At 41.8% G+C, this 20,000-nt stretch overlaps 2 protein-coding genes and 1 long non-coding RNA gene across 12 annotated transcripts in view; 1 reads left to right on the top strand and 2 right to left on the bottom strand.

Moving 5' to 3' along the window:
• Positions 1-9,984, bottom strand: part of LOC148682559 (uncharacterized) — a 12,587-nt gene extending 2,603 nt beyond the window's left edge. The window contains exons 1-2 of the long non-coding RNA XR_015943070.1: positions 7,237-9,984; positions 6,805-6,860 (exon numbers count right to left, since the gene is read on the bottom strand). This is a non-coding gene — a long non-coding RNA (uncharacterized LOC148682559). The remainder of the gene's footprint in view (positions 1-6,804; positions 6,861-7,236) is intronic.
• Positions 1-20,000, top strand: part of pyroxd1 (pyridine nucleotide-disulphide oxidoreductase domain 1) — a 40,422-nt gene that overhangs the window by 9,984 nt on the left and 10,438 nt on the right. For 3 of the 7 annotated variants that reach the window (XM_087246289.2, XM_088649722.1, NM_200763.1), the window contains 7 exon segments: positions 4,575-4,660; positions 4,770-4,872; positions 4,957-5,069; positions 5,608-5,730; positions 7,260-7,397; positions 7,640-7,917; positions 14,795-15,337. In XM_087246289.2, the coding sequence (XP_087102415.2) occupies positions 4,575-4,660; positions 4,770-4,872; positions 4,957-5,069; positions 5,608-5,730; positions 7,260-7,397; positions 7,640-7,888 (812 nt within the window). In that variant the 3' untranslated portion in view covers positions 7,889-7,917; positions 14,795-15,337. 7 annotated transcript variants of the gene reach the window in all.
• parp11 (poly(ADP-ribose) polymerase family member 11) overlaps positions 17,330-20,000 on the bottom strand; it is a 19,340-nt gene continuing 16,669 nt past the window's right edge. For all 4 annotated transcript variants that reach the window (XM_087250390.2, XM_087250393.2, XM_087250392.2 and 1 more), the window contains one exon: positions 17,330-17,722. In XM_087250390.2, the coding sequence (XP_087106516.2) occupies positions 17,457-17,722 (266 nt within the window). In that variant the 3' untranslated portion in view covers positions 17,330-17,456. The remainder of the gene's footprint in view (positions 17,723-20,000) is intronic.

Genomic DNA, 20,000 nt, shown 5'->3' with positions numbered 1-20,000 from the left:
AACTGTCATTTTTTTGCAGGAAATAAGCTGAATGAAAGTGAGTGAGGATAGGATTCAGGTTATAATATATTTTTTAAGTAACTTTACCCAACAGTAGGTTCAAAACCACTTTGATTTTTAACTAATTTTCCCTCTCGTTTAGCTTTCCCTCTCGTTTAGCTTTCCCTCTCGTTTAGCTTTCCCTCTCGTTTAGCTTTCCCTCCCCTGCTGAAAAATCCAGCTTAAACCAGGCTAGGCTGGTTGGCTGGTTTTAGCTGATTGACCAGCCTGGTTTTAGAGGGGTTTCCAGCCATTTCCAGCCTGGTCTTAGCTGGTCAGGCTGGAAAATGACCAGCTAAATCCAGCTAAAACCAGCTTGACCAGCCTGGTTTAAGCTGGACATAGCTGGTTTGGGCTGGGCTCCCAGCCTGGCTTGACTGGTCAAGCTGGTGTTAGCTGGTCATCTCCCAGCCTGACCAGCTAAGACCAGGCTGGAAATGGCTGGAAACCAGCCTGGAAATGGCCAAAACCCCTCTAAAACCAGCCTGGCTGACCAGCTTAAACCAGCCAACCAGCCTAGGCTGGTTTAAGCTGGTTTTTTTAGTAGGGTCTAGTTTAGCTTTCCTTCTCGTTTAGCTTTCCTTCTCGTTTAGCTTTTCCTCGTTTAGCTTTCCCTCTAGTTTAGCTTTCCTTCTCGTTTAGCTTTCCCTCTAGTTTAGCTTTCCCTCTCGTTTAGCTTTCCCTCTAGTTTAGCTTTCCCTCTCGTTTAGCTTTCCCTCTAGTTTAGCTTTCCCTCTCGTTTAGCTTTTCCTCTAGTTTAGCTTTCCCTCTAGTTTAGCTTTCCCTCTAGTTTAGCTTTCCCTCTCGTTTAGCTTTCCCTCTCGTTTAGCTTTCCCTCTAGTTTAGCTTTCCCTCTAGTTTAGCTTTCCCTCTAGTTTAGCTTTCCCTCTAGTTTAGCTTTCCCTCTCGTTTAGCTTTCCCTCTAGTTTAGCTTTCCCTCTCGTTTAGCTTTCCCTCTAGTTTAGCTTTCCCTCTAGTTTAGCTTTCCCTCTCGTTTAGCTTTCCCTCTAGTTTAGCTTTCCTTCTAGTTTAGCTTTCCCTCTAGTTTAGCTTTCCTTCTCGTTTAGCTTTCCCTCTAGTTTAGCTTTCCCTCTCGTTTAGCTTTCCCTCTAGTTTAGCTTTCCTTCTCGTTTAGCTTTCCCTCTAGTTTAGCTTTCCCTCTAGTTTAGCTTTCCCTCTAGTTTAGCTTTCCCTCTCGTTTAGCTTTCCCTCTCGTTTAGCTTTCCCTCTAGTTTAGCTTTCCCTCTCGTTTAGCTTTCCCTCGTTTAGCTTTCCCTCTCGTTTAGCTTTCCCTCTCGTTTAGCTTTCCCTCTCGTTTAGCTTTCCCTCTAGTTTAGCTTTCCCTCTCGTTTAGCTTTCCCTCTCGTTTAGCTTTCCCTCTAGTTTAGCTTTCCCTCTAGTTTAGCTTTCCCTCTCGTTTAGCTTTCCCTCTCGTTTAGCTTTCCCTCTAGTTTAGCTTTCCCTCTAGTTTAGCTTTCCCTCTAGTTTAGCTTTCCCTCTAGTTTAGCTTTCCCTCTCGTTTAGCTTTCCCTCTAGTTTAGCTTTCCCTCTAGTTTAGCTTTCCCTCTAGTTTAGCTTTCCCTCTAGTTTAGCTTTCCCTCTAGTTTAGCTTTCCCTCTCGTTTAGCTTTCCCTCTCGTTTAGCTTTCCCTCTAGTTTAGCTTTCCCTCTAGTTTAGCTTTCCTTCTTGTTTAGCTTTCTCTCTCGTTTAGCTTTCCCTCTAGTTTAGCTTTCCCTCTAGTTTAGCTTTCCCTCTAGTTTAGCTTTCCCTCTCGTTTAGCTTTCCCTCTAGTTTAGCTTTCCCTCTAGTTTAGCTTTCCCTCTCGTTTAGCTTTCCCTCTCGTTTAGCTTTCCCTCTAGTTTAGCTTTCCTTCTCGTTTAGCTTTCCCTCTAGTTTAGCTTTCCCTCTCGTTTAGCTTTCCCTCTAGTTTAGCTTTCCCTCTCGTTTAGCTTTCCCTCTCGTTTAGCTTTCCCTCTAGTTTAGCTTTCCCTCTAGTTTAGCTTTCCCTCTCGTTTAGCTTTCCCTCTCGTTTAGCTTTCCCTCTAGTTTAGCTTTCCCTCTAGTTTAGCTTTCCCTCTAGTTTAGCTTTCCCTCTAGTTTAGCTTTCCCTCTAGTTTAGCTTTCCCTCTCGTTTAGCTTTCCCTCTAGTTTAGCTTTCCCTCTAGTTTAGCTTTCCCTCTAGTTTAGCTTTCCCTCTAGTTTAGCTTTCCCTCTCGTTTAGCTTTCCCTCTAGTTTAGCTTTCCCTCTCGTTTAGCTTTCCCTCTAGTTTAGCTTTCCCTCTAGTTTAGCTTTCCTTCTCGTTTAGCTTTCCCTCTCGTTTAGCTTTCCCTCTAGTTTAGCTTTCCCTCTAGTTTAGCTTTCCCTCTCGTTTAGCTTTCCCTCTCGTTTAGCTTTCCCTCTAGTTTAGCTTTCCTTCTCGTTTAGCTTTCCCTCTAGTTTAGCTTTCCCTCTCGTTTAGCTTTCCCTCGTTTAGCTTTCCCTCTAGTTTAGCTTTCCCTCTAGTTTAGCTTTCCCTCTCGTTTAGCTTTCCCTCTCGTTTAGCTTTCCCTCTAGTTTAGCTTTCCCTCTAGTTTAGCTTTCCCTCTCGTTTAGCTTTCCCTCTAGTTTAGCTTTCCCTCTCGTTTAGCTTTCCCTCGTTTAGCTTTCCCTCTAGTTTAGCTTTCCCTCTCGTTTAGCTTTCCCTCTCGTTTAGCTTTCCCTCTCGTTTAGCTTTCCCTCGTTTAGCTTTCCCTCTCGTTTAGCTTTCCCTCGTTTAGCTTTCCCTCTCGTTTAGCTTTCCCTCTCGTTTAGCTTTCCCTCTCGTTTAGCTTTCCCTCTCGTTTAGCTTTCCCTCTCGTTTAGCTTTCCCTCTCGTTTAGCTTTCCCTCTCGTTTAGCTTTCCCTCTCGTTTAGCTTTCCCTCTCGTTTAGCTTTCCCTCTCGTTTAGCTTTCCCTCTAGTTTAGCTTTCCCTCTCGTTTAGCTTTCCCTCTTGTTTAGCTTTCCTTCTCGTTTAGCTTTCCCTCTATTTTAGCTTTCCCTCTCGTTTAGCTTTCCCTCTAGTTTAGCTTTCCTTTTCGTTTAGCTTTCCCTCTCGTTTAGCTTTCCCTCTAGTTTAGCTTTCCTTCTTGTTTAGCTTTCCCTCTAGTTTAGCTTTCCCTCTCGTTTAGCTTTCCCTCGTTTAGCTTTCCCTCTAGTTTAGCTTTCCCTCTAGTTTAGCTTTCCCTCTAGTTTAGCTTTCCTTTTCGTATAGCTTTCCCTCTCGTTTAGCTTTCCCTCTAGTTTAGCTTTCCTTCTCGTTTAGCTTTCCCTCTAGTTTAGCTTTCCCTCTCGTTTAGCTTTCCCTCTAGTTTAGCTTTCCCTCTCGTTTAGCTTTCCCTCTCGTTTAGCTTTCCCTCTCGTTTAGCTTTCCCTCTCGTTTAGCTTTCCCTCTCGTTTAGCTTTCCCTCTAGTTTAGCTTTCCCTCTCGTTTAGCTTTCCCTCTAGTTTAGCTTTCTCTCTCGTTTAGCTTTCTCTCTCGTTTAGCTTTCCCTCTCGTTTAGCCTTCTCTCTCGTTTAGCTTTCCCTCTAGTTTAGCCTTCTCTCTCGTTTAGCCTTCTCTCTCGTTTAGTTTTCCCTCTCGTTTAGCTTTCCCTCTAGTTTAGCTTTCCCTCTCGTTTAGCTTTCTCTCTCGTTTAGCTTTCCCTCTAGTTTAGCTTTCCCTCTAGTTTAGCTTTCCCTCTCGTTTAGCTTTCCCTCTAGTTTAGCTTTCCCTCTAGTTTAGCTTTCTCTCTCGTTTAGCTTTCCCTCTCGTTTAGCTTTCCTTCTAGTTTAGCTTTCCCTCTCGTTTAGCTTTCCCTCTCGTTTAGCTTTCCCTCTAGTTTAGCTTTCCCTCTAGTTTAGCTTTCCCTCTAGTTTAGCTTTCTCTCTCGTTTAGCTTTCTCTCTTGTTTAGCTTTCCCTCTAGTTTAGCTTTCTCTCTCGTTTAGCTTTCCCTCTCGTTTAGCTTTCCCTCTAGTTTAGCTTTCCCTCTAGTTTAGCTTTCTCTCTCGTTTAGCTTTCTCTCTCGTTTAGCTTTCCCTCTAGTTTAGCTTTCCCTCTAGTTTAGCTTTCTCTCTCGTTTAGCTTTCCCTCTCGTTTAGCTTTCTCTCTCGTTTAGCTTTCCCTCTCGTTTAGCTTTCCTTCTAGTTTAGCTTTCCCTCTCGTTTAGCTTTCTCTCTTGTTTAGCTTTCCCTCTAGTTTAGCTTTCTCTCTCGTTTAGCTTTCCCTCTCGTTTAGCTTTCCCTCTAGTTTAGCTTTCCCTCTAGTTTAGCTTTCTCTCTCGTTTAGCTTTCTCTCTCGTTTAGCTTTCCCTCTAGTTTAGCTTTCCCTCTAGTTTAGCTTTCTCTCTCGTTTAGCTTTCCCTCTAGTTTAGCTTTCTCTCTCGTTTAGCTTTCCCTCTCGTTTAGCTTTCTCTCTCGTTTAGCTTTCCCTCTCGTTTAGCTTTCCTTCTCGTTTAGCTTTCCCTCTAGTTTAGCTTTCTCTGTCATTTAGCTTTTTTTTATTTATCTAAATTTTTTTTGTTGTTTATATTTCCCAGCAGGCCACAGTGGGTCTTCATCTGAGCTCGGCAGTGCCCTCGGCCCGGACTGGCATGAGGGCATTGAACTAAGAGGAGCAAAGCAGGTCTGTATACAGCACATGTTTGCATTTATACACTAACCAGCTTACTTACAATGATTCAAAAAGATCTCTTTCCACTGCATTTTTTTCATGCTCCTCCATCATTTCTCAGAGCGTCCGTGGCATTCATATCGAATACGAGTGTGAGGTTGAGCAGATTTACACCCAGCAGGAGCTTCTGCAGTCCGAACACGGCACAAAGACAGCTGAATTAGGTAAATTAACAAACACAGCCTGAAAATAATTCGTTCAGCTTAATAATAGAACCTAAATCTTTGCTTGTTTGTTGTTGTTTGCAGGCGTGTGGCCAGCTTATGTGCAGCTGACCAATGGGAAGATTTATGGCTGTGATTTTATTGTCAGCGCAACAGGCGTCGTACCAAACACTGATCCGTTTCTTCCTGGCAACAATGTAAACATGCATCTGAATCCATACGTTTAGTTATAAACGTGTATTTATGTGTTGATTAAATATAAATAAAGTCATTTATATTTAAAAATATTTATATTTGTTTACTTGCTATTTACTTACTGTTGGATTTTGTTGATATTATTTATAAAATTATCTGTTTAGTTATTTTTTATATTTGAAAACGGTTCTTTGAAACCATTTTTTTTATATTTATTATTATCATTATTAATTATTATTATCATTTTAATATATCATCATTATTATTTTTGTTTCTTTTACCCTCATTTGTCATTTTGGATAAGTGTCTGTTGTGTGTGTTAAATTTATAGTTGTGTTTTATATTAATAATGCATATATTTTATTGATAATTACTTAACACATAATAATAGCTTAATCAATAATGTTTTACTTGACTTTAAAACTAAAAGAAACATTCTTAATCTTGAAAAAAATAATTATTCTATTATAATAAATCTTTAAAAATGTGCTTTATACAATTTGCTCATTTTGTTAAATGTATTTTATGCATCTTTTACAGTTTGATGTGGCGGCGGATCATGGTCTGCTAGTGGACGATCACATGCGCACGTCTGAATCAGATGTGTTTGCGGCTGGTGACGTGTGCAGTGCAGGCTGGGAGCCCAGCTCTCTCTGGCAACAGGTACACCTGCACATCGCTTACTCTATTTGTTCATTCCAGGTCAATGACATTATTCAGACACAAGATGGAGACAAACAGCCAAAAACACAACAGAAACTAAAACAGCTGATGGAGTATACACTAACCTGCGCATTATTCAGACACAAGATGGCGCCAAACAGTCAAAAACACAACAGAAACTAAAACAGCTGATGGAGTATACACTAACCTGCGCATTATTCAGACACAACATGGCACCAAACAGTCAAAAACACAACAGAAACTAAAACAGCTGATGGAGTATACACTAACCTGCGCATTATTCAGACCCAAGATGGTGTCAAACAGTCAAAAACACAACAGAAACTAAAACAGCTGATGGAGTATACACTAACCTGCGCATTATTCAGACACAACATGGCACCAAACAGTCAAAAACACAACAGAAACTAAAACAGCTGATGGAGTATACACTAACCTGCGCATTATTTAGACCCAAGATGGTGTCAAACAGCCAAAAACACAACAGAAACTAAAACAGCTGATGGAGTATACACTAACCTGCACATTATTCAGACACAAGATGGCGCCAAACAGTCAAAAACACAACAGAAACTAAAACAGCTGATGGAGTATACACTAACCTGCGCATTATTCAGACCCAAGATGGTGTCAAACAGTCAAAAACACAACAGAAACTAAAACAGCTGATGGAGTATACACTAACCTGCGCATTATTCAGACTCAAGATGGTGTCAAACAGTCAAAAACACAAAGCTGACAGAAGCGACTCTGGCTGAATGAATCATAGACTAACTTGCGTATTATCTTCCTCAAGACGGTGTCAAAGAGACATGCAAAGACATCAGTATCTTGATTTGAACGTATTCGTCGATATTCCCGGATGAGCCTGTGTTTTTTTTTTTTGTGGTTGTTATCTGGGAATAACGTACCTTGGAATGCATTTTTTTTATTAAAAACAACAATTATAAATAATATTTCTCACAAACAACGTGAAGATGCTAAGGTAATAGGTCAAAATAACAATGGATGTGATTCGCCAGCATTTAATTTATGTACATTTCTAAAACTTACCATCTCCGTCAGATCTGGAACTGATGATTGAGACGAAATATTGCCAAGAGATATACCTAAAACATATTAATGTTTAGTTTAGTCAAGATCAAATCCTACAGCAGTTTGCAGAATAAGTGTCTGTGGTAAGGCTGCTCTTATTGGGATCTCCAAAATCCTTGAAACGTGCTTTCATATGTGCTATAAAGCAGGGGTGGCCAACCCTGTTCCTGGAGATCGACCTTCCTGGAGATTTCAATTGCAGCCCATATCAAACACACCTGCCTGTAATTATCAACAGGTGTTCAGGTCCTAATTAATTGGTTCAGGTGTGTTTGATATGGGTAGCAACTGAAATCTCCAGGAAGGTCGATCTCCAGGAACAGGGTTGGCCACCCCTACTTTAAACAAACACAGTGGTTCTGGCTCAGTGATTGGTTTACCGTGACGTACTGAGGGCTGATTGTCTGGTTCAGATGCGGCTGTGGACTCAGGCGCGTCAGATGGGCTGGTACGCAGCTCGCTGCATGGCTGCAGATGTCCTGGACGAGCCCATCGAGCTGGACTTCTGCTTTGAGCTCTTCTCACACATCACAAAGTTCTTCAACTACAAGGCGAGCAATTCTATCTGTTATAAATATTCAAACAAAGAAAATATCAAGCTCTTTCTAGAGGAATTTCCACTTTTATTTTATCCTCTTCCTCTCTTTATGTAAGACTAAGCAACATTCAATCAGAATTCAGATTATTTTGGCCATTCGTTGATTTTAAATGGTAATTCTCTGTTTGTAAGAATGTGAAAATGCTTCTATTTTCATATATGTCTATTTTTTGGGGGGTTGTTTTTAATCCGCAGGTGGTTTTGCTGGGGAAGTTCAACGCTCAGGGTTTGGGCCAGGACCACGAGCTTCTCGTGCGGTGTACGAAAGGACAGGAGTATCTGAAAGTGGTCCTGAGCGGCGGCCGGATGGTGGGAGCCGTCCTTATTGGAGAAACCGATCTGGAGGAAACCTTCGAAAACCTCATCCTCAACCAAATGGACTTGACCCGATATGGCGAGGAGCTGCTAAACCCAAACATCGACATTGAAGACTACTTTGACTGAGTCCTTCCGGTGACGCGGAGATAATTAAGGTATATTTAATTTGTTTACGTTGAAAAGAAGACCACCTCTTAAATAGCACGCCTTGCGTTGAGCCGATACTAGTGTGTTTGGTGTTAAAATAAACTTGTTTACTGATGAAAGTAGTTTTCCCAAAAGTGTGTGTGTTGAATAATTAATCATTAAAGTGCTTCTAATGCTGTGTTCACACCAGACGCGGAACGCGCGGATAATTTGCGCTATTCGTGCGTAAATAGTCGCGTGAACATTTGAGTTTACTCGCTTCATTCGCGCGTCAAATCCGCTTCATTCGCGTGTGAAATTTACTTCAGAACAGATGCGGATTGGCGTGAAGGGCAGGGCTTCTGTCTTCCCGGTGACTGTAGCTTCATTGCTAAAAGGCTAACATGGATTTTATGAAGAAAATAACAGTGTTTATGTGCTTTAGGAAGGCTGAAAAACAGCGTCGATACGTTTAGGACCGTGTCTGAGTCCACTACATGCTTTCAGAGGTGCATCCAGCTATGTGAGCTCATAAACTCCTCCAGAAACTGAACCTGGATGACGGAGGCTTTCAGCGGTGCTTCTGACTGAGCCAAGCCCAGTTTGATGACTTGTTGTCGGTGTCGGCTGGAGGATTTGCCCCGGGACACCATCAACTGGTTCTACGTCACAATCACACCCCCACAAGAGCAAGCTTCTGATTGGTTAACGCGGCGCGAATGTCCGCTAAAGTTCAGATTTTCGAATTCGAGAGATTCGCGTGAAACGCTCGTTAAGCGCGTCAAACGCGCAAAACGCTCAATTCGCCTCGCGCATATCGCGCTATTCCCACTGCGCCATTCGCATCATTCTCGCCGCGCCATTCGCGTGTATCGCGCTACAGGATGTCTATTCGCGCGTCCGCATTGACTTAACATGTAAATCACTCGCGCTTGACGCATCTGGTGTGAACGCAGCATCAAACCATTCAAAACCAAGTCCGGAGTTCTCTCCTAAGACTGCTGCCCCCGCGACCCGGCCCCAGATAGGCGGATGAAAATGATGATATCATGATGAGTATATCAGCAATTAAGTCATAAGTAACAAAATAAAAGTCTTCAGTTACACTTTTTATTTGACTGTCTGTTGAGTTAGCATGTACTCACAAACGAAAGTACTGTGTTGTAGAAGGTTCAGGGGTAGATTTAGAGATATCACTTAGTTAACATATCAACCGCCACTGTATCAAGGGTAATGTCAGCAGACCGCCACGAAAGACGGACCACATTTATCAGAATTACCTGTGGACGCAAGAGTAAGCTAACGCCTGAGTGCTTACCCGGATTATATCCAAATAACGTAAAACCACAGCTGTCCATCTCACTGCAGGATCCAGCTCTCCTGCTTCTAGCAAAACTGTTTGTCGGGAGGGGGTCAATATACTTGGCCGGGCTGCTATAGCCAAACTTTTCGTCACTGTGGACATTGTGAAACATGTATTGTTCTGTGTTGAGTCCACCTTCACCTTCACCGTCTTTCCCACGTCCGGGAGAGTTACGGTGTGGAGAAGCCCCAAAGAAGCATGTCACCCACACTGTTGCCTGCCCAGAGTGAAGCATGGGAGGTCTGGTTTCCAATATCCTGGCATTCCATAGACCCAGTGCTTGATGGAGCATCACTGCCGAGGACTACTGAAGCATTACGGAGGACCGTATGCACCCAGTGGGTCAAACATTGGATCCTGAAGGTGGTTTGACGAACATGAAAGGGAAGTTAAACATCTCCCATGGCCTGCAGAGTCACCAGATGCAAATATTATTGAGCACTTTGAGACGATACTGGTAGAATCGGACTTTGCAGGAATTAGTTTTACTGTATTATGCATACGATATTATGAATAGCTCTATTTGGTAAGAATTCATTCATTTGGATTGATTCGGATGGTTTTGTAGCGAGTGAATCGGCTATTAAAAATGATAAACAAATCACAGGAGTAGGCTATTCGGGTACAGTATTTGAATAGTATAACGTAAAACAACACTGTATAGCCTTCGTTGCTAAATTTTTTCAATAAAATAAACTTTATTAAAGTTACAAATGGTCAAATTTCTGCGACACACTCTTGAAACGATCAATCAAAGACCTTAAATACACACGAAAAGGATAATCTTTCACCCCATTGCTGTTATATATTGTGCTGTATCTATCTATCTATCTATCTATCTACAAATTATTAGCAGTGTGTTGAAAAAAGCCGAGTAAAATCTCAAAATCTTCAAAATAACTTTTATTTCGATACATACAAATGCATTGGGGATACTAAACATTTTAAATTAAACCATGAAGAAAATGTTAAAAGTATTATTACTTTACAGAAAGTGAAGACAAACAAATAGTAGACTGTTTAAAAAATACCAATGTCTGCATATTTTGGTCAAAACTGTAACAATTAACTGAAATAGTTGAAAAATTCTCTATTGGGTTGAGGTCTGGGGACTAGCCTGGCCACTCCATAACGTTATATAATCGTATAATCATGGTTCTGAGAACTGCTCCCCATCTGTGTTGCACAATTTCTGGCAACTTCCTTTACGTTACTTGGATTTGCCTCAGAAACTATGTTCAGACATCAGCCTGAAAAATTCTCTTTTGGGTTGAGGTCTGGGGACTAGGCTGGCCACTACATAACGTTATATAAACGTATAATCATGGTTCTGAGAACTGCTCCCCATCCGTGTTGCACAATTTCTAGCATCTTCCTCTGCATTTCCTGTTTTTTCCTCAGAGACAGCATGTTTTGATATCAGCCTACAGGTTTCTCTATTGGGTTACGATCTGGGGACTAGGCTGGCCACTCCATAACGTTATATAAACGTATAATCATGGTTCTGAGAACTGCTCCCTATCTGTGTTGCACAATTTCTGGCAACTTCCTTTACGTTACTTGGATTTGCCTCTATTTTCAGACATCAGCCTGAAAAATTCTCTTTTGGGTTGAGATCTGGGGACTAGGCTGGCCACTCCATAACGTTATATAATCGTATAATCATGGTTCTGAGAACTGCTCCCCATCCGTGTTGCACAATTTCTAGCATCTTCCTCTGCATTTCCTGTTTTTTCCTCAGAGACAGCATGTTTTGATATCAGCCTACAGGTTTCTCTATTGGGTTACGATCTGGGGACTAGGCTGGCCACTCCATAATGTTATTTAGTTGTATAACCACAGTTCTAAGAACTGCTTTCCATCTCTGTAATTTCTGGCACCTTCCTCTACATTTCTCGGTTTTGCCTTAGAAGCAGCATGTTTTGATATCAGCCTACGGGTTTATCTATTGGGCTAAGCTCTGGGAACTGGGCTGGCCACTTTATAACGTTAATTCTGTTGGTCTGAAACCAAGATGCTGCTCGCTTAAGAGTGTTTTGGGGGTTATGTCTTGTTGAAACCCTCTTTATAAGGACATTTCCTCTCCAGCATAGGGCAACGCGACCTCTTTAAGTATTCTGACGTACTCAAATTGATCCATGATCCCTGGAATGTCTTAAATAGGATGTTTTCGCGTGACGTTCGAAATTAAGATGGAGGGCTGGATGCGGTTCTTCATCATAGGAATCAGAACATCTTAATATGTATGTTTTGAGTTGTTTATAATTGTTTAAATTGGCTAAAACGAGAAATGGCAAACAGCTTTCATATAGTAACGAATGTTTTTGCTCATAATGGGGAAGCGTTTAAGAAAAGGCGGCAAGAAATAAACATTTTTTAATACATAGATGTGTACAAATCGAAACAATTTTGTTTGGCATCTTCTCTGTTAATACTTACCACCGTTCATTCTGAGGGTTTAACCAGTTGTTTTTCAGGTGTCCGTTGTGTTTAAGCATTTTTTAAAATGACGGTTAATTTATGAAATGGCGTCCTTCTGACGATAATCATCACTGACTACGTTTACATGGACATCAGTAATCAAATTATTAGCCTTAATCTGAATAAGCGTTTTCCCGGAGATGGGTTGCGGCTGGAAGGGCATCCGCTGCGTAAAACAATGTGCTGGATCTGTTGGTGGTTCATTCCGCTGTGGCGACCCCGGGTTAATAAAGGGACTAATCCGAAAAGAAAATGAACGAATAGGCGCGAGTTGCTTTTTGAAGGTTCCTTTCACGATCCCGTTTTACATGTTATAGCACATAGATCGATTAACGTCACTGCGTCAGCACTATCCACATTTCCTCCGGAGTTTCATTATTAGTTGTTCGACTTTACCTGCATTTTGGCACTTTCAGGAACATTTCAGGCATGCCCCCGTAACAAACGAGATATTGGATGCGAGTATGAACTGCTGGAAGAGTGTTGTTTTAATGGATATGATACCGCACGCCTCCGCATTTTGTGTGTCTGTGATCCTTCACTGACTTGGTAGGTGCAGAGTATAGTGTCAAACAGCCGTCTTGTCGCAAAATGCGGCGAAAATCCTACACAACGGTAATAGTTTTGAGTGTTTGCATGTCTGTACTAAAATTCTATAATGCCACTAATATCTCCACGTCTTAATTCCATTTCTGTTTAGTTCGATTGTGACCTTAATTTGATTGAATTCATTAAAAATTGCTATTTACATGGTAGACTTACTCTTCGTCGGAATATTGGCTGCGTCCGAAACCGCCTACTACTCAGTAGGTACTGTATTTGAATTTAAACGTACTACTCGGCCGTTAGAAAAGTACGTTCTATACAGTATGAATGTGAAAAGTATGAATGGAATTCGGACGTACTACATCCGCCATTTTGTCATGGTCACGCGACCTACCTGCGTAATTTGCGTCGCTTCACTCCCATTCATGAATTCGCTCGCGGGGCATCATGGGATAGCGCAGCGTGCATGAGATGCGCACTCCAGAATTTCGACCGGAAGTAGTAAGTCATCCGGGTACTTCTCGTCTACTGATTTTCGAATTCTATGTATTCGGACGTACTACTCGGCTCGCATACTGATTTTGGCGTACTATATAGTATGGAAGTATGCGGTTTCGGACACAGCCATTGTAATTCAAACATACTACATCCGCCATTTTGTCATGATCATGTGACCTACCCACGTTGCGTCACTTCACTCCCATTCATGAATTTTCTCGTGGTGCGTCTCAGGATAGCGTCGCTTGCATGCGATGCGCACTTCAGAAGTAGTAAGTCATTCGGGTACTTCTCGCATACTGATTTTCGAATTCTAGGAATTCGGACATACTACTAGGCGTGCATATTGATTTTAGCGTACTAAATAGTATGGAAGTATGCGATTTCGGTCGCAGCCATTGTCTTAATCGCACAAAAATCGGATAATTGGTGTCCATGTAAACATACTCAATGTGCTTTTCTGCAATGTGTCCTGAAATGTAACGTGAACACTTTTAAATCTGATTTTCAGAATTTTAGCGTCCACCAAATGTAATCGAATCCAAAATAAAAGTTTTTAAAGGCCCGAAATTATTAATACCCTACTGTATATCGCTACACTTAAATTCCTTCACATTTTAAATATTATATCTTGTTATTTCTAATAAATAAATAAAATAAAATCTTAAATATAATAAATGTCTAAAATATAATTTTCATCTTCACTATTTTTATCGAGAATGACCATTAGAACTTTACAGTTACCGTCAGTGTTCTTAGCGTGAACACCTTATAGCTCTGCGATAAATATTCAAATTTGTTTAGGAAAAATATAAAACTTCGTTATAAAAGTCTGACATTTTACACACGGGGCCAGATTTACTAACAAGGTCAATTACCATCGACGCCAAATTTCATAACCGCGACGATAAGAAGTTGATGCCCTACCGATGTTTCTGTTGACAATATGCAAATTAAAGAACAGTAAGATAAGAGCTCATTTTTATTATCTATACAACAAGAATAGTGCAAATTATGTTGCAAACAAGCTGAGCTGATCGTAGTCTAGTTATCTAAACAGGAAATCGGTTAAAGACAAAAATTGCACTGCAATTTTTAATACTTGGTGCTCCACCGGAAAAAGGTTTGCCATCTCCAGGTTGGAAGAAAGTCCTTACCCCAGGTGGAAGAGTTTAAGTATCTTGGGGTTTTGTTCACGAGTGAGGGAAGGATGGAGCGTGAGATTGACTGGCGGATTGGTGCAGTGGCTGCAGTAATGTGGTCGATGTACCGGTCCGTTGTGGGGAAGAAAGGGCTGAGCCGAAAGGCAAAGCTCTCGATTTACTGGTCAATCTACGTTCCTACTCTCAACTATGGTCATGAACTTTGGGTCATGACCGAAAGGACAAGATCTCGGATACAAGCAACCGAAATTAGTTTCCTTCACAGGGTGGCAAGGCGCACCTTTATGGATGAGGTGAGGAGCACGGAGTACAAGCTCCTCCAGATCGAAGTCAGCTAAGGTGGCTCGGGCATCTGTTTAGGATGCCTCGATGCCTACCTAGGGAGGTGTTCCAGGCATATCCCACCGGGAGGAGGTCTTGGTGAAGACGTAGGACACGATGGAGGGACTATGTCTCTCAGCTGGCCTGGGAACGCCTCGGGATCCCCCCGGAAAAGCTGGAGGAAGTGTCTGGGGAAAGGGAAGTCTGGGGTTCTCTCCTAAGACTGCTGCCTCTGCTACCCGGCCCCGGGAAAGCGGCAGAAAATAAACTTTTAATACTCCTTTACATATTTATCTTGTTAGACTGAATACGATCCCCATCTCACACTGATATCAAACTGATTAACGGTCAAAATGGACACAATTAAGAAGACTCGTCTAAAGTTTGACCTCATCAGTCGAAAACAAAATAAGTCAATGAAAATCGTACCAAATAAACGAGTGCTTAGAGTAATTAGTTCCCCTCCCTCACATATTCTACACCCATGTTTACACTAATGCGTTTTTGTTTTAAAATGCATTCGTTTTGTTACAGCTATGCCTGGTGTCCACGCTACTCCAGCTTCTTCGACCTAAGAAAATACATAATTTCATCATCTCGCTTTAGTTTGGAAACCCTGGTGTTTGTATTCACTGCAGACGGACTGAAACGCAGACTATTGAAAGCATGGCGCAATTCGCGCAAATGAGGCCAATCAGGAGCTTGCTCTAGAATGAATGTGATTATGACGTAGCGCCTCTTGTTGGTGTCTTGAGGGGAAATCCTCCAGCTGACACAGGAGATCAGCTCTTCAAACTAGGGCAGGATTATTCTGAAGCATCGCTGAAAAGCCTCTGGAGGTTTCTGGAAGGAGTGCACCTCTGAAAGGATCTAGTGGACTCAAGACAGAGGCGCCGAATGAATACCTGCTGTTTTTCAGCCTTCCTAAAGAACAGAAACGCAGCTATTCTCTCAATAAAATCCATGTTAGCCATTTAGCAACGAAACTAGAGTCACCGGGTGGACAGAAGCCCTGCCCATGACACGAATCCAGAATATCGTAAAGTAATTTTTGACAAACAAAGCGATTAAACTTAATCCTGTTCCTGGACATCTACCTTCCTGCAGAGTTCAGCTGCAACCTCAATCAAACACACCTGTGTGGAATTAGACTAAATTACATTAGATTATATAACAGACTAAAGTGAGGACCAGAGTTTGCGGTGATCGCGGACTAAAGTGAGGATCGTGGGTGGGGGTAATAACAGACTAAAGTGAGGACCGGGGGTGGGGGTGAGAACGGACTAAAGTGAGGACCGGGGGTGGTGTGGGTGATAACAGACTAAAGTGAGGACCGGGGGTGGGGGTGAGAACGGACTAAAGTGAGGATCAGGGGTCGGGGTGATCGCGCACTAAAATGAGGACTGTGGGTGGGGGTGAAAATTGATTAAAGTGAGGACCTGGGGTTTAGGTGATTTCAGATTTAAGTGAGAACTGTGAGTGGGGGTGATAATGGACTAAATTGAGGACCAGGGGTTGGGGTGATTGAAGACTAAAGTTAGGACCAGGAGTTGGGGTGACCGCGGACTAAAGTGAGGATTGTGGGTGGGGGTGATCGCGGACTAAAGTGAGGACTGTTGGGGGGGGTGATAACGGACTAAAGTGAGGACTGTTGGGGGGGGGGGTGATAACGGACTAAAGTGAGCACTGTTGGGGGGGTGTTAACGGACTAAAGTGAGCACTGTTGGGGGGGTGATAACGGACTAAAGTGAGGACCAGGGGTTGGGGTGATCGTAGACTAAAGTGAAGACTGTGAGTGGGGGTGATAACGGGCTAAAGTGAGGACCAGTGGTTGTGATGATCGTGGACTAAAGTGAAGACCATGGGTGAGCGTGATAACGGACTCAAGTGAAGCCTAGGGGTTGGGTGAATGTGGACTAAAGTGAGGGCCGTGGATGGGGGTGGTAACAAACTAAAGTGAGGACCAGGGGTTGGGGTGATCGTAGACTAAAGTGAGGATGGTGAGTGGGGGTGATAACTGACTAAAGTGAGGACCAGGGATTGGGGTGATAACGAACTCAAGTGAGAACCAGGGGTTGGGTGGTTGTGGACTGAAGTGAGGGCCGTGGATGGCGGTGGTAACAAACAAAAGTGGGGACCAGGGGTTGGGGTGATTGAGGACTAAAGTGAGGACTGTTGGGGGGGTGATAACAGACTAAAGTGAGGACCAGGGGTTGGGGTGATCGTGGACTCAAGTGAGGACTTTTGGGGGAGGGGTGATAACGGACTCTAGTGAGGACCAGGGGTTGGGTGATTTTGGACTAAAATGAGGGCCATGGGTGGGGGTGGTAAAGGACTAAAGTGAGGACCGTGGGTGGGGGTGATCGAGGACTAAAGTGAGGACTGTTGGGGGGGTGATAACAGACTAAAGTGAGGACCAGGGGTTGGGGTGATCGCAGACTCAAGTGAGGACTTTTGGGGGAGGGGTGATAACGGACTCTAGTGAGGACCGTGGGTGGGGGTGATCGAGGACTAAAGTGAGGACTGTGGGTGTGGGTGATAACAGACTAAAGTGAGGACCAGGGGTTGGGGTGATCGCAGATTAAAGCTAGGACTGTGGGTGGAGGTGATAATGGACTAAATTGAGATCCAGATCGCGGACAAAAGTGAGGACTGGGGGTGGGAGTGATAACAGACTAAAGTCAGGATGTGTGGAGGTGGGGGGCATAAAACTGAACGTTTGTCGTTGTTATTACTTGTCGTTGAGGTTAGGAGTGCATTGGTTTAATGCTCTCCTGCATTGGGCTCACACATCTACTCTGTACACTTGCGACTTCATGACCGTGGTGGGCGTTTCTTTTTCAGTCTCGCGCTGAATGCAGCCGACCAATCACAAAGGAGGAGTTTGGGAACAAATGAATGATCATTGGGATAATTAGGGAAACATAAATGCGAAAGTGTTTTTTGACCTTGCATGCAGATCAGCCCCTTTATAATGCACAATAGAGGCTCTTTAAATTGCTCTCATATAAAATAGTTAGGACAGTGAAACTCCTACAAATGTAAACGCAATATGGTCGACCCATGATATTTCATCTAAAATTTTAATTAACAATAATAATTTCCAATCGTTTTTTTATGTTTAAGCTGTTAGTAAATCTGGCCCATGTTCTCTAGTTCTTCCAGCACTCATTATTGCACTGATGCTGATCTGAAATCAGCGGCCGCGATATTCAAGCACGTACTCCGGATAAATCTGGTTGGAATCAAAGATGACAAAAATCCTCGGAAAGTGAACATTATCTACACAACTGTCATGGATGTGAACATTTTCACCCTGGTCATCATCAGGCGTACAGTAATCATAACGGCCTGCTTTGTATTTCCCGACAATAACCCGGGCGATCAGCAATAATTTGGTTCCCTGGGGAGTCTTGTCACTATATCCGGATGCCAAGGCTGCATGTTTGGCAAAATACGTTCCTGTAAAAATTAAATAGAAATAATAATTTAACAAAAATATCCAAAATAAATACAGCGGAGATCAAAATGAGTGAACAACCTACAATTTTAGCCTAAGAGGAGTAACATAGCCATTTTTGTTTCAAGATTATTCCCAGTTATTGGTAGTAACAGCCTCTAACTTAGCAGTTTTAAAGACATTGCAAAATTACTACATTTTAAAATGATTGATACTCTCTTACAGCAGGTTGACTAGATCAGGGGTTCCCAAACTTTTCAGCCCGCGACCCCCAAAATAACAATGCCAGTGACTCGCGACCCCCAATATCCTCTGAGGTGGTAATAAATACAGAAACCTTGCATGCAATGACGCAGACACGCCAATTAAATTCGTGTCAGTGCTTTAAATGTGCCAGAAAGTACAACCTGATGTTATAAAATCAAAATGCATCTGACGCTATTGCTGCCTTTAATATACTGTAATTACCCCAGGGGGCGCAATCCAATAGAACTAGTAACTATAAGCTAATATAGTAACTATATAGTATATAGTAACTATAAACGTCTATTTTTATTTTCAGTATAGTTATGGATAAAATATGTTAATTCTTATGGTTTAATAAAAATAAATAGATTTTTGGAAATCACCAAGCGACCCCCCCTTCATTGCCCCGCGACCCCTCGGGGGGTCCCGACTCCCACTTTGAGAACCACTGGACTAGATGAAGACTAAAAATAAGACGGTGAACTCTGACATTCATTAGTTCAGCTCTGAACAGTGTAGGAATTTGTATTTTGACATACAATGTCTCATTGTTTTAGAGAATTTGCACTGAACACAGAATAATTAATAAGCATTTCTTAGGAAGCTGGAAACACTGATATGAGGAAATGGCAGCCCAGAGTCCTGAACTAAACCTGATTGAATTTCTCTGGAAAAATTCAGTTCAATTCAGCTTTATTTGTATAGCGCTTTTACAATGTAGATTGTGTCAAAGCAGCTTCACATAAATGGTCATAGTAACTGGATCAGGGTAGTTCAGTTTTTAGTGTTTAAGTTCAGTTCGGTTTAGCTCAGTTCAGTGTGGTTTGAAGTCATTACTGAGAGTCCAAACACTGAAGAGCAAATTCTTCGAAAAAAAAAATCTGTGACAAAAAAAGTTAGGGCTAAGAAACTGTTTCATAAGGCTGATAAATACTTCTGCGTCAAGTGCACAGCCTTCGCACGGTCGCGTAACCTTCGCCATGGCTGATGCCAATGCTGACATGCACCTCTAAAGAAATGTAACTACTCGCCTCAACGATTCGTAGCTCAAGCTCTGTGGTTGGTAGGCTTGGTAGCTGTGCTGATTGTGAACCAAGAGCCCCACAAACCCGTTGGAACGAATGTTTACAAGTGTCGAGTCCCGTGAAGTAGCTCCAGATGGAGACTTTTGTTTTGTGTTTACCTTATGGTTAAAGGTGCTGCACGTCCACCGGTTCCCACCTCTGAATGAGCGAGTTTTAGCTACTTGTACATTTAGGTAGCGTTCAGAAACAAACAGCACAATTATTTATTTGAATTATTTTTTAAAGTTTATTTACTTATTTTTTATTAATTTACTATTATTATTATTTTATTCTTTTTATTTATTTATTTACTATTATTAACAATATTTTCAATTTTGCTATACTTTTATTTATTCCTGTTGTAATTGTATTTTAATTTTATTTGTTTGCTAATTTATTTCGGTGGCAATGTTCAAAAATGGGGGGAAAGTTACAACCTTAAATGTACAAAATGTTTTGTTAAAGCTTGAAAAAATAATCATAAATAAATGTTTAAAAAAAAACAACAAAAAAAAAACAAACAGCACAAAGAAGTATAATTCATATAAGGCAGCCGATCACTTGACGCAGAAGCATAAATCGGAAGCTGAAAACACTGGAATAATGAAATGGCAGCCTGGAGTCCTGACCTAAACCTGATTGAACTTCTCTGGAAAATCGGTGACAAAAAAAGTTAGGGCTTAGAAACACCACTGTGTGAGACTAGTTATGCCCTACACTGTAAAAAAATATATATGTTGATTAACAGTTTCTGTGTTTTGTGATGCATAAGTGTTTATTTACAGTTGCGAATTGCATTATGGGATGTTGAGCTCTGCTCTGTCAACTTTCGATTTTGAAATTTCAAGTCTAGATTTTTACAAAGTAACTTTTATTGACATTTTAGTAGTTTCAAAGAGGTTTTCTTTTAGAAAAATATACAACACCAACCCAGACTATATCACCTAAATTATTACAAATGTTCATAAAA

This window comes from Danio rerio, chromosome 4 (genome assembly GCF_052040795.2).
Source record: "Danio rerio strain M-AB ecotype USA chromosome 4, GRCz13ab, whole genome shotgun sequence".
Lineage (NCBI taxonomy): Eukaryota > Metazoa > Chordata > Actinopteri > Cypriniformes > Danionidae > Danio > Danio rerio.
The sequence above is the reverse complement of the archived record's forward strand: the minus strand, read 5'-3'. Positions and strand labels throughout refer to the sequence as shown.